We start from the raw sequence: 12,853 nt of genomic DNA, 5'->3' as shown, positions 1-12,853 counted from the left end.
ATCACAACTCTTTCAATTCTGCCGTTGGAGGTGTATGTCCTACACGCACGTTTTCCCTTGTATTGTTTTGAAGGTTGTTTTTATTGCCTGTCTATAGCTGCTGGTTATTAAAATGATAAAGTGATGACTTGTGGGTTAAATAAGATCTAGAATTAATACTTGATTGATTTACTTCTTTAATTCTTAGACAACAACACATTTATATATTTTGCTTTATGACAATTAGTAAGAAATGTGAATAATTGCACTTGAAATGAATAAGCATCACAAATAGAAAGAAGTCATGTGTTACTTATTAAGTGAATAGTACAAGGAGCAAGAGATTAATTCAGCAAAGCAACATCTCTTCAGAGAGAACTCAGAGACAATGTTTCTGATTCACTTAAGATACAAATTTGGGACTAATGATTTAACCATTTTAATCTTGATATACCACTGTGGTTTTTATTTCTTATTATTCATCCTCCCCCCTCCCTGTTCTGCTTTTTTTTTTCTTTTTTATACCTTTTTTTTATATGGAAATGAGAAAGTATCTACCACTGTTGTAGATACTTGAGCATGTCTGGCCTTCAATGAAATAGAAATAATTAGTATATACAGAGAGACTCTAGTCTAGATTTTAGTCATAAGGCATGAATCACTGTTAAAAATGATAATAAAAGAAGCAGAAAACAAGAAACTACAAGAAATTTAGAAGATTATTACAGAGAATACTGAAAGGTTCAAAGTAAAATTGGATGAAATTTACCATCTCATAGAGTGAAAATTAGAAAAGTTTACAGGATTAATCTTTGTAGGCCAAATACAGGGAAAATAGCCATTATTAAAAAAGGACATCTTTGAGACAAACTGATATGAGTCTTATTTAAAACAGCCCAATAGTGGCTGTGTAGGAGAAATTATAAAATGGCCTGCCCCTAAAAAAGTCCTTGTGGCATTATAGAATACCACTTATTAAGAAGATATCCTAAATATTCCAGGGAGAAAAATTGGTTTACTTACCAAAAACTGAGAAATAAATTGGCAGAATGGGATGCCATATTGCAACATGGGATGCTGGAAAACCATGCCTTTCAAAGTTAGGAAGAAAATGTTTTTTCTTGAACTATACCCAAAGTCTGAGGGATAGGTGAAAATTTTTTCACACATGCAAGGACCCAAAGTTTACCTCCTTACATAAAATTTCTGAAACAAATACTTGATCTTCTAGTAAAGACACACACACACACACACACACATACACACACACACACACACGAGAACACGGGATCAAATCGGGAATGAGCTCAGAAGTAGTCAAAAGTTAACACAGCGGGGGTCACAGGGCTTGAAAACAAGTAGATTAAATTTTGTTGGAACACCTTTAGAAAGCAAGTGGAATCACGTTAAAGAAAATTATTAAGAAACGGTGATTTTCAGGACGTATGTACTCTTTCCAATTCCTTTCCTTTCACTGTCTGTGATCAGGCTTTTACACCTCCCATTCTACCAAAGTTGCTGTTGTCAGAGATCTTCAGTATCCTCCATGTTGCTAAGTTCAGTGGCCAGTTACAGATCCTTCTTATACTTTATTTCTTAGCATTTGGCACAGTGGATTAGTTCTTCTGTCTGAAGCACTTTCTTCATTTGGCATCCATACTCCTGGATTTTCCTTTTCTTTCCATTGGCCTCTGTCAGCTTTTTGGTATTTCTTTCCTGGTCTCTTAATGTTGGATTGTCTCAAGGCTGTCCTTGAATCTTTTTCCTTCTCCAAGTACACTTAGGTGTCCTGTCCAAGTTCATGCCTTTTTGAATGTATCTATATACTGGTAACTCCCAAATTATACTTGCAGCCCAGAATTCTTTTAGTCAACTCCAGGCTTCTACTTAACCTTTCTTTCTTTCTTTCTTTCTTTCTTTCTTTCTTTCTTAAAATTTTTTAATGTTTATTTGTTTTTGAGAGAGGGAGAAAGAGAGAGAGAGAAGCAGAGTGTGAGCAGAGGAGGGGCAGAAAGAGAGGAGACACAGAATTTGAAGCATGCTCCTCCAGGCTCTGAGCAGTCAGCACAGAGCCTGATATGGGTCTTGAACCTATGAATGTGAGATCATGACCTGAGCCAAAGTCAGACGCTTAACTGACTGAGCCACCCAGGTGCCCCTCTACTTAACATTTCTGCTTGAATGTCTGATAGATATCTCAGACTTAATACATGTAAAACTGAACTGAAGATACTTTCTCCTAACCTGCATCTTTCACAAATTTTCCTACTTCATTCAGTTAATGGTAACTGTGTTGTTGTTGTTGTTGTTGTTGTTGTTGTTGTTTTCAGTTGCTCAGGCTATAGAACTTAGAGTCAGCCTCAACTCCTTACCTTATTTTATAATCTATATCAGAAAACTTTGTTGGCACTTCCTTCACAGTATATTCAGAATCTGCATTTCTCACCACCTCTAGTTTTACCCCGGTCTAAACCACTGTGATCTCTTGCCAATATTATTTCGATAGCTTTGCAAACAGGCTCCTTGCCTTTGACCTTGTTCCCCTTCACTCTATTCAAAACAGTAGCCAGAGTGTTCCTATTAAAACAGAAGTTAGGTAATACCTGTTCTGTGTTCAGAACTCTTCAGTGGTTTTCCAGCTCACTCAGAATAAAACCTACATTTCTTGTGTTAGCCTATAAAGGCCTATGTGACCTGTTCCATCTCACCCCCTATCACCCACCCTAATTAATTTTCTAACCTCATCTGTTGCTTTCTGTCTTGTTCATTCCATCCCACACTTCTTGCTATGATCACTTCTGGAAGTTGTCACCTCAGGAACTTTCATTTATTCTGCCCAAAATGTTCTCTCCCTAGGTTTACACATGGCTGTCTCCCTTACCAGGTGTTTGCTCAGATGCTTCCCTCTCAGAGAGATTTTCCCTAACCACCCTATTTTAAATTGCACACCCCCAGCAACCCTTTATTCACTGCTTTCTTTTGGTCCTTTGTATTTATTGTCTAACGTATATTTACTTCTTTGTTTTGTTTAGTGTGCGTACCACATACTGTAATTTTAGGAGGGCAGTGATATTTGTCTACTTTGTTCATTTATTTGAAGCCTCAGCACTGAAAATAATGCCGGGAACATAGTAAAATAAAGCTTTATTCTAAAGAAAAGACTTTGGGTGAAATACGAATTTAAATGCATGGTCATCCTTTACGATTGTCATGTACTATATTATGACTGAAGATTCAAGTTATTTCAGATCATTTTTCTTAGTATTAAAACTATTAATTGGAGCTTATCTTTTTGCCTCCATGTTAAGAATATTTTTTGGGGCGCCTGGGTGGCTCAGTCGGTTGAGCGGCCGACTTCGGCTCAGGTCATGATCTCACGGTCCATGAGTTCGAGCCCCGCATCGGGCTCTGTGCTGACAGCTCGGAGCCTGGAGCCTGTTTCAGATTCTGTGTCTCCCTCTCTCTCTGACCCTCCCCCGTTCATGCTCTGTCTCTCTCTGTCTCAAAAATAAATAAACGTTAAAAAAAAAAAAATTAAAAAAAAAAAAGAATATTTTTTGGTAAGCTATTCTTTGGTAAGATTGTTGCTAACAGTCTCATTTGGTTCAGACATATTAGAGGATCATAACGTGTTGCTGAATTTATAATTTATATGGGAGAATGTGTGTTTGTACTCTGATGTATGTTAATATAGAGCTGTCTGTGGTTTCACAGATAACAATACAATTAACCTCATTTGCAGAACTATCATCTTCTAATAAGTGGTGGTATAAAATTAGCAATAGCTTCAGTGTTTACGTAAATAAGCTGTTTAAATAAAAACATAACCCTTACCAAACTTTTAAAAGAGCCCAGGTTGCAACTTTTGAAGTAGTAAATGGATTAATTTCAAACCAGAAGGTCTTTTTATATTTGTTACATGACAAATTTTAGTTTTTCTAATGTAGAATAGGTTCTTATTTGGAATCAAAATATTTGAATAGTTAATTGACTATTGTAAAGAATAAGTATATTATTATTTACACACATTTTTTATTTTATTTTTAAAATATTTTTTAATATTTATTTTTGAGAGAGAGAGAGAGCATGTGTGCAAGTGTGCGTGGGGGAGGGGCAGAGAGAGAGAGGGAGACATAGAGTCTGAAGCAGGCTCCAGGCTCTGAGCTGTCAGCACAGAGCGTGATGCAGGGCTTGAACTCATGAACCGTGAGATATGACTTGAGCTGAAGTCTGATGCTTAACTGACCAAGCCACCCAGGCGCCCTTACACACATTAATTTATAATTGTCATAAGCCATTATATATTTTGAAAATATGGTCTGTATTCCTAGGGTTGACTTCTTTTAACAATGCCAGAGCTAAAGAAACTATATAGCGCTTGATGCAGAAGCAAAGATAGCATAGTGTAGTAGACTCCCAGATAGTTTGGTCACATACTTCAGTCAGCACTTCTTCCAATATATTTGCTTATTTACTTTTAAATTATGAATGTACTGTTAATTATGTCAGTCTTAAGGATGATACATGCTTACAGCAAGAGGTTTTTCAAGAGGAGATGTAACTTTTCAAATAGCTATCTTGATAGTTTTAAGGTTTTTTTGATGGATTGTCAGATCTGATTGTATTTTTCTGATATTACAGGGTTAACAAAGTGCTTCACCAGAAGTATTACTTTGTCATTTTTATTTTGTGCTTATATTATTAATATTTTGTTTAATCTGCGGTTTCCTTGTAGGAATCTTCTGCAGCATATTCGTTGTGTGAATAAAAACTAATTCACATCCATAATTGCACTGAACTGGGCACACAAAAACTGCCATATATGTCACAATATACTGAAAAAGAGCCAGCAGGTAAGCAGAGTGTCTTTGTCAGTCCCTCTACATTAAGGATTTTATATTTTTCTCCCTGGATACCTTAAGTACCATACATGACATGGAATCATCTTTTTTTTTTAATTAATTAATTTAATTTATTGTCAAGTTGGCTAACATACAGTGTATACAGTGTGCTCCTGGTTTTGGGGGTAGATTCCCGTGATTCATCACTTACATACAACAGCCAGTGCTCATTCCAACAAGTGCCCTCTCAATGCCCATCACCCATTTTCCCCTCTCCCCTCCACCATCAACCCTGAGTTTGTTCTCTGTATTTAAGAGTTTCTTATGGTTTGCCTGCCTTCCTCTCTGTAACTGTTTTCCCCCCTCCCCCATGGTCTTCTGTTTAGTTTCTCAAGTTCCACATATGAGTGAAAACATACGATATCTGTCTTTCTCTGACTTAATTCACTTAGCGTAATACCCTCCATTTGGGATCATGGGCTTATATAAGGCCATTTTTGATCCATTTATTGAATATTTCTAAAGCTTAATTTCTAATTTTTGATATGAAAATAAGTATAAATAAAAATTGTTATATTTTTTGTACCCTCCCTTGGCTTCTGTTGTGCTTTCCGTTTTGGAGACTATTCCTTTGGAGGAGTTGTTAAGGGCACTAGTTCTGGAGTCATACTGTTTGATTATTGGACAAGTTACTAAATACTTAATTTTACTCTTAATTTCTTGATTTTTAAAATGAAGTACAGTATCTGCCTCATAAGGCTTTTGAAGGGATTAAATAATATAATGTAAAACTTGATAACTGTATAAATACATGTTTGTTTTTTATTTGTGCTTGGGAGCATTTCTACTTATTTAATGCAGTAAAACAAAAACATGTTACTTTTCCATTAACTGACTATTTTTTATACTGTGAGATAAGACTTTGTTTAGGGGTGTCTGGGTGGCTCAGTGAGTTACGCATCCCAAATGGCGGTTCAAGTCCTGATCTCACAGTTAGTGGGTTAAAGCCCTGCATTGGGCTCTGTGCTGACATCTCAGAGCCTGGAGCCTGCTTCATGTTCTGTGTCTCTCCCTCTCGCTGCCCTTCCGCCACTCATGCTATATCTCTCTCAAAAATAACATTAAAAATTGTTTTTTAAATACTATGTTTAGTTCTTGTATAGTATATGTAAAATATCGTTGATTAAAGAAACTTACACTTTTATATATATATATATAGATATGGTAATGTTCTACTTAGTTACAGGTGCTACTGTTTACTACTGTGTATCCCTCAGCTGTCAGAACTTAGTATTTAAATAGTTGTTAAAGTGTTGATGGGTTTTGCTACCATAATGTTTACCGTAGTTTTGAAAGGTGAGGTAGCATGTCTTTGACTTGGCTCATCGCTGTTTTCTTGTGGATAATTTTATCTGACCCTAGTCTTTGGGATGTTTTATTATGGTCCAGTTATTTCTTCCTGATAGTACAGATGCCATTTAAAGAAGTTGCATGTTACCTTGGATAGAAATGTATTCACAATTAATGTAATTGTGCAGATTACACACATGTAATTGTGCTAATTAATGTAATATGCTAATAATTAATCCAGCAAATATGTGTTAAGCATTTATACATAAGGTACTTTACTTAGATAATTTGGAGGATCATTGTCTAATTCTTAATGAGCTTTTGCAGTATGACTTATGAATTTGGCATATGAAAAATCATTTTGGGTACATTATATTATAAAACTCTGAGACATCTTAAAAGTGCCAAACTTTAAAAGCTATTTTGGGGGGTAAAGAGGCCAATTAACTCTCATAACCTAATATTCATGTTTACACTTACAGTGTTAGTAAGGTGCATGTAATGTTCAGTAGCAGATGATCTGGCAAGCAATAGCATATATGTTTAAACATTACCTCTACTGGTCACTGGAGTAAAGGTCATTTCATGCCTCTCTTATTTTTAACTCTGTTTTTCAGTAATGGATCAAGAATCCAGCAAGGCTGCCTGGCCCAAACCAGCAGGAGGATATCAGACAATCACAGGCAGGAGATATGGAAGAAGACATGCATATGTCAGTTTTAAACCATGTATGACCAGGCATGAAAGAAGTTTAGGTCGGGCTGGTGATGACTATGAAGTGTTGGAACTAGATGATGTTCCAAAGGAAAATTCCTCAGGTATGCAACATGGAGTTATATAAGAGCTATTAATAAGCATGTAGGAATTGATCTTATAATATTAGAAATTATGTGTGGGTTTTATGTGTCTATGAATACAAATATATCCTATCAAGAAATTCTATTCTGATATTTTTATTAAATTTAATATGAACGATATATACATTTAAACATGGAAGAAAATAGAATACAGCCAGTTGTTAAAATATAACTGTATCATGACATCCTTCTGCTAGTGGAGATTTATTTTTCAATCAAAAACTTTTTAATGTGAACTGAATATATTTTTCCCTGCATATTATGTTTAATAGCTTTCTTGTGTTAATTGTATCCCTAAATAATTTAGCTTGGCTAATTTAATTTCTTAAAACCATTTTATGAAATACAAGTGTCGAGTAATAGTTATTTAATTAAAATCTCTTATTCAGTAGTTTGAAAAAGTATTTTGCAGTGGGCGCCTTGGTGGTTCAGTCAGTTAAGCATCACTTCAGCTCAGGTCACAATCTCATGGTTTGTGGGTTTGAGCCCCACATTGGGCTCCACGCTACTTGGGATTCTCTCTCTTTTCCTCTCTCTCTGCCCTTCCCCAACTCCTGCTTTCTCTGACTCTCAAAAAGTAAATAAATAAGCTTAAAAAAAAAAAAAAAGTACTTTGCAGATATCCAGGTAGTAATTACACATCTTTGGACTAGAGTGTAGTCTTCTGGTCTTGAGAAAATTTGCTAATTGTAAATTATTTTTACTGTCATTTATAAGTAAGAATCTGAATTATTAGTTAATGAGTTCACTCTGTTAAAGAAGCCTTTCTGTGATATGACAAGACTGCTCTTTTATAAATTTTTGTTCCAGCAAATCTCAGATGTCTTCATTATTTATTATTACATTAGTAGTGATAAAAGATAGGCTTAAAGTGATTTGTAAAACAGATCTGATTTTATTCTTTTCTCAAGATTCTGACAAACTATGGCAGAGTCAACATGTTGACTTTTTTGTTGTTTTGCAATCATAGCTGTAACATAATGTAAAGGTAACTCATTATAGGTGTATTAAAAAACCCATTTTGGGGTAGAAATCTAATATATCTAGAGACTGAGATACAATTTTCTGAATTGACATCAAACACAATAGAGTTTCATTTCTGTTAGATGTGTAACCTGTTCCTTTATCTATCAAAAGTACTTGTGAAGTTTTTTTACTTGCACATAATAAAAGAAATGAAGTTTGAATTGTGCACCTTAACAACTAGAAGGGCACATTGGTTACCCTATGACTTGACTTATGCCTCTCACTGTGTAGTTTTTCAGTAGCCTCTCCTTTTAATGTCTTTTACAGAATGTTTTAGGTATTAGCAGTTAGCTAAAAGACTTCCAAAAGACATCTGAGAGAAGATATTGAATGGCTATACAATGGCATAAATGAACTCATAGGGTGACCAGTGGGCTCTCTCAGTTAAGTTCAGGGGCATAGAAGTACCTGTCAGAAATTCACTCATATTCAAGTGAGTAATGATTGGCATAATATCTATTTAAATAGTCATTATTAAATAAAATTGTATCTAAAATTAATGTTTCCAAAAATGTTTTCTTTGTTCTCTATGAAGGTTCCAGTCCATCGGATCAAGTTCATTCTTCTTTACCCAACGGCCCTTCGTTTGAAAAAAGTGAAACAGAAATTCCCATTTGTGATACAACATTAAATCAAACCATTGAGAGCAGTCCATCCTTTGCTGCAGTACATCATAGTGAGGAAGGCAGGGAGACTTTAGGAAGCAGTACAAATCTTCATAATCACCCTGAGGGAGAATATACTCCAGAAGCTTGTGATGCTTCAAGTGTACAAAATGGAATTTCATTGGTTCATACTGACTCTTACGACCCAGATGGTACACACAGAGAGGCCAATGACCGTCTTCAGCTTTCTGCAGAAGTTGTGGAAGGTGGTGGATATCAGGAAGCACCGAGCAATACAGTATTTGAGTTGGCAAATGGAGAGGTAGAGGCATACACTGGTCTTTCACCACCAGTTCCCTCTTTTAACTGTGAAGTAAGAGATGAATTTGAAGAGTTAGATTCAGCACCGTTAGTCAAAAGTTCTACTGGTGATACTGAGTTTGTCAATCAGAGCAATCAGGAATTTCAGAGCTCCTCTTCTGAAGATGACGTTGTTAGAAAGAAACAAGAAAATAATACTAGCCAGGAGAGTCAGAGAGAAAATGCAACTGAAGATTCAGTGTGTGCTCCTGGGCATATTTGCAGTGAACAAAATACTAGTGATAAGAACAAGAACCAGGGAAGTTCTCCTGAACAGGTAGTGAGACCCAAAGTTAGGAAATTGATAAGTTCAAGCCAGGTGGACCAAGAAACAGGTTTTAATAGGCATGAGGCTAAACAAAGAAGTGTTCAGAGGTGGAGGGAGGCTTTGGAAGTTGAGGAAAATGGCTCAGATGACCTCTTAATAAAATGTGATGACTACGATGGAGAACATGACTGCATGTTCTTGGATCCACCTTACTCAAGAGTTACACACAGGGAAACAGAACATAACCAAATTACAGCAGAAAGTGGAGCCACAGCAGGAAGGCAAGAAGTTGTGGATAACACCTTTTGGAATGGTTGTGGAGATTATTACCAACTGTATGACAAAGATGAAGATAGGTAAGATTTCATGCAGTGCTTTGTCAGATTGCATAATAAGCAAGGTGGTTTATTTCTGGTACCATTATGTTTGATGGATGGGCTCTGACGTGGTCAGGGAATTAGATATTTTGACTTAGCAAATATGCCTATTTACTGAATGCTAACCATACATGCAAACTACTGGTTAGTTTTTCACAGAAACTTTCTTTGAAGCATTTTAGGAGTTTATAGAAATTGTAAGTTCAGATAATGATAATTAGTTATTACAAAGGATACAGATATTAATTATTTTAGTTCATAGTATTTCAGGTAATAAAATGCAGGGAAACATTTATTGTATTTTAAAAAAAATTATGTTAACCCATTCTGGGTTTAAAAAGTAAGATCACAGCAAATTTTGATAATATTGGATTAACTTTGTTAATAGTTATTAATGTCACCTGTTTCTCTGTTCCTCCTGTTGCTCCTTTTGTCACTTGTGTTTTTTTGTTTGTTTTCACCTATTTTTATTTAGCATTTGATTTTTGGTCACAACTCTATGTGGTGTATATTATTATTTGCCCTGTTTATAGATGAGGAAACTGAAGCACAAGAGAGTTAATTTCTCAAGGTCACAAAGCTAGTAAATTTTGGAGCTGGAATTTGCATATCTGCTTACTGCCCAGTCCAAATTTACAGTTGTTAAGAGAACATACAACCTTTCTTAAATAAGCATTCTGGTTCTTCTTACGTAGAATCCTTTTTTCCCCCCAAACTGTAAGACCATAGAAAGAAGAGAGAAATGGAAAATTTCTTTGTCCATCTTCTTTTCATTACCCTAGAGTCCAAACTTTCACATAACCTTTTGAGCTAGTTGAAACTGCCTATGCTCAGTTACAGTGCAGTTTCACGATTTTATTAACTTGTAGAAATATGGTTACTTTTTTCAACTAGAAAGTACTACAAAAGAAGTTTTTCCTTTTGAATATGAATACATTTTATATATTTTATTTCACATCATAAAATTAATAAAATATATCTGGTTTCTTTGGGCAGATGGATAAAGCTTCTATAATACAGTGTAAGTGACTTGTAGAAACAAATGAAACGTAATTTCTACTGTCTTTTTAAGTTTGTAAACTTCAAGGGTTGGCAGACAATACTTATATAACCTACTATTTTTTAAGCTTAAGGGTAAAATGAGTTAAGAACTTTGGCCTAACTTAATTCTGTTTTTTCAGTTAAGGTCCACAAAATTCTTAAAATGGAAATTGACAACAAAACCTAAATTGGTGTTAACTTAATTCGATGCAGATCTGGATCTGAACTAATATAAGGCCTGTTTTTGAAGCAGTCATAACAGTTTGCTGCAGAAATATCAAAGTATTTGATTACTGAGTTTTTGACTTGGACCCCACTGGGAATTATTAAGTAGTATTTGTAAATCTCGGAGAAAAAAATCTGAATTCCAAAACATACTCAGTCCTAAGATTTTTGGATTTGATTGTAAACCTTTGGTATACCTCTAGATTACTATTGAAAACAATAATAACATCAATTTTTAATCTTAGATAACTTGCCTTTTTGAAAGTATAAGATTTTTTTCCCACAGTTACATTTCTGCTTTCCTGAAGGAAGTAATTTGGCCATTCCTTCATCATTGACACCACTGATCAAAAATAATAAAAACCTCTTTTTTGTGTGTGCGTTTTATAGTCAGGCCTAATGTCATCTAATTCAGTTGATGAAATTTTTGCATTGCAACCTCAAGAGTAATTTTCTTGGCTCTTGGTTTTGAAGTTGTTGGTTTTTGTTTTTTTGGGTTTTTTTTTTTTTCTGGTCAGTAGCATTAGCATTTTATTTGCCTGGAATGACGGTTGGACTTGTAACAGTTATAGGGTATTGTTTTAGTATGTTTGTTTATAATTTGTCTCCTTAAGTGATATGTCAGTATTCTAAACAATGATAGGTCTTTACGAACAATATACAGATGAGAAAAACACAGTTAATGGAAACTTTTTTTCTTTTGACTTTTTAGTACTATATTGACTTAAAGAGCCTGAAGTTAGGGTGTGCTTAAAAGATGGAACTAATTTTGGAGCAATCTTCTCTTTTTTTCTCCATTTATTTTTGAGAGACAGCGTGAGTGAGGCAGGGGCAGAGAGAGGGAGACACAGAATCCGAAGCAGGCTCGAGGCTCTAAGCTGTCAGCAGAGCCCAACACAGGGCTTGAACCCACGAACTGCAAGATCATGACCCGAGCCAAAGTTGGACGCTTAACTGACTGAGCCACCCGGGCACCTCTTTGTAAAAAAATTTTTTTAATGTGTATTTATTTTTGAGAGAGAGAGAGAGAGAGAGACTGAGCATGAGCGGGCAATGGGCAGAGAGAGTCAGAGACACAGGATCTGAAGCAAGCTCCAGACTGAGCTGTCAGCACAGAGCCTGATGTGGGACTCGAGCCCAGGAACCTTGAGATCATGACCTGAGCTGAAGTGGGATGCTTAACTGACTGAAGCACCCAGGCACCCCTGGGGGCAATCTTTAAGACACATTGAAATACCAGAAATACTTAGGGTTTTTTGTTTTGTTTTTGTTTTTTGAAAACTACCATCACAAGAATAACTTCTCAAGGATAATGGTTCTACATTTGCATCTGCAAGCCTTGAGATATGTTTAGGACCTCACTTCAGTAGTCTGGACAATTTTGAGGAGTAGTTCTATTTCTATGCTACTGTTTCCAGTTCCTCTACTCTCAGCTCCCTGCAAAGGATCACAATTGCCAGAATGCCTTTTAATATGGTTTCAGATAAAGGTTGAAGTTTAATAACCATACATTCCAACTTAGTTTCATTTTGCCACTTGTTCATCTACTAGATGTTTTACTATACTTTGGCTGAGTTCTGATAATAGCAGATTGCAAAAATGGGGAAATAGTGATTCTACAATAAGTGTCTTGAGAAGGAAAGTATAAACATCCTTTCCCTTGAGTCTGTAAGATTCTTTCTGAGTTTTCTCTGCTTTGTAAAACTTAAAGATGCTTTACTTGAAAATTTTTCTTGCCATGTTTGTATTATAATAGCTGCAAATAGAACCCTCTTATCCAGAACATAACTAAAATCACTGTGACGTTTTTAGTTATAGGAATTTTAGCCACTTTTAAAAAATACAGTTCAAAAATATGTATAGCTCATACTTTCTTTAAAAGTGAAAAGTATTGGGGCGCCTGGGTGGCGCAGTCGGTTAAGCG

General features: G+C 35.5%; 1 protein-coding gene across 4 annotated transcripts in view; it reads left to right on the top strand.

Annotated features, from left to right (window-relative positions):
- The window catches only part of PJA2 (praja ring finger ubiquitin ligase 2), a 311,879-nt gene that overhangs the window by 256,232 nt on the left and 42,794 nt on the right, over nucleotides 1-12,853 (top strand). For all 4 annotated transcript variants that reach the window (XM_047862964.1, XM_047862975.1, XM_047862954.1 and 1 more), the window contains 3 exons: nucleotides 4,715-4,832; nucleotides 6,788-6,988; nucleotides 8,589-9,642. In XM_047862964.1, coding sequence (XP_047718920.1) covers nucleotides 4,802-4,832; nucleotides 6,788-6,988; nucleotides 8,589-9,642 — 1,286 coding nt within the window. In that variant the 5' untranslated portion in view covers nucleotides 4,715-4,801. The remainder of the gene's footprint in view (nucleotides 1-4,714; nucleotides 4,833-6,787; nucleotides 6,989-8,588; nucleotides 9,643-12,853) is intronic.

This window comes from Prionailurus viverrinus, chromosome A1 (genome assembly GCF_022837055.1).
Source record: "Prionailurus viverrinus isolate Anna chromosome A1, UM_Priviv_1.0, whole genome shotgun sequence".
NCBI classification, from domain to species: domain Eukaryota; kingdom Metazoa; phylum Chordata; class Mammalia; order Carnivora; family Felidae; genus Prionailurus; species Prionailurus viverrinus.
Note: the sequence above shows the minus strand (reverse complement) of the source record. Positions and strands in the feature narration are given on the sequence as shown.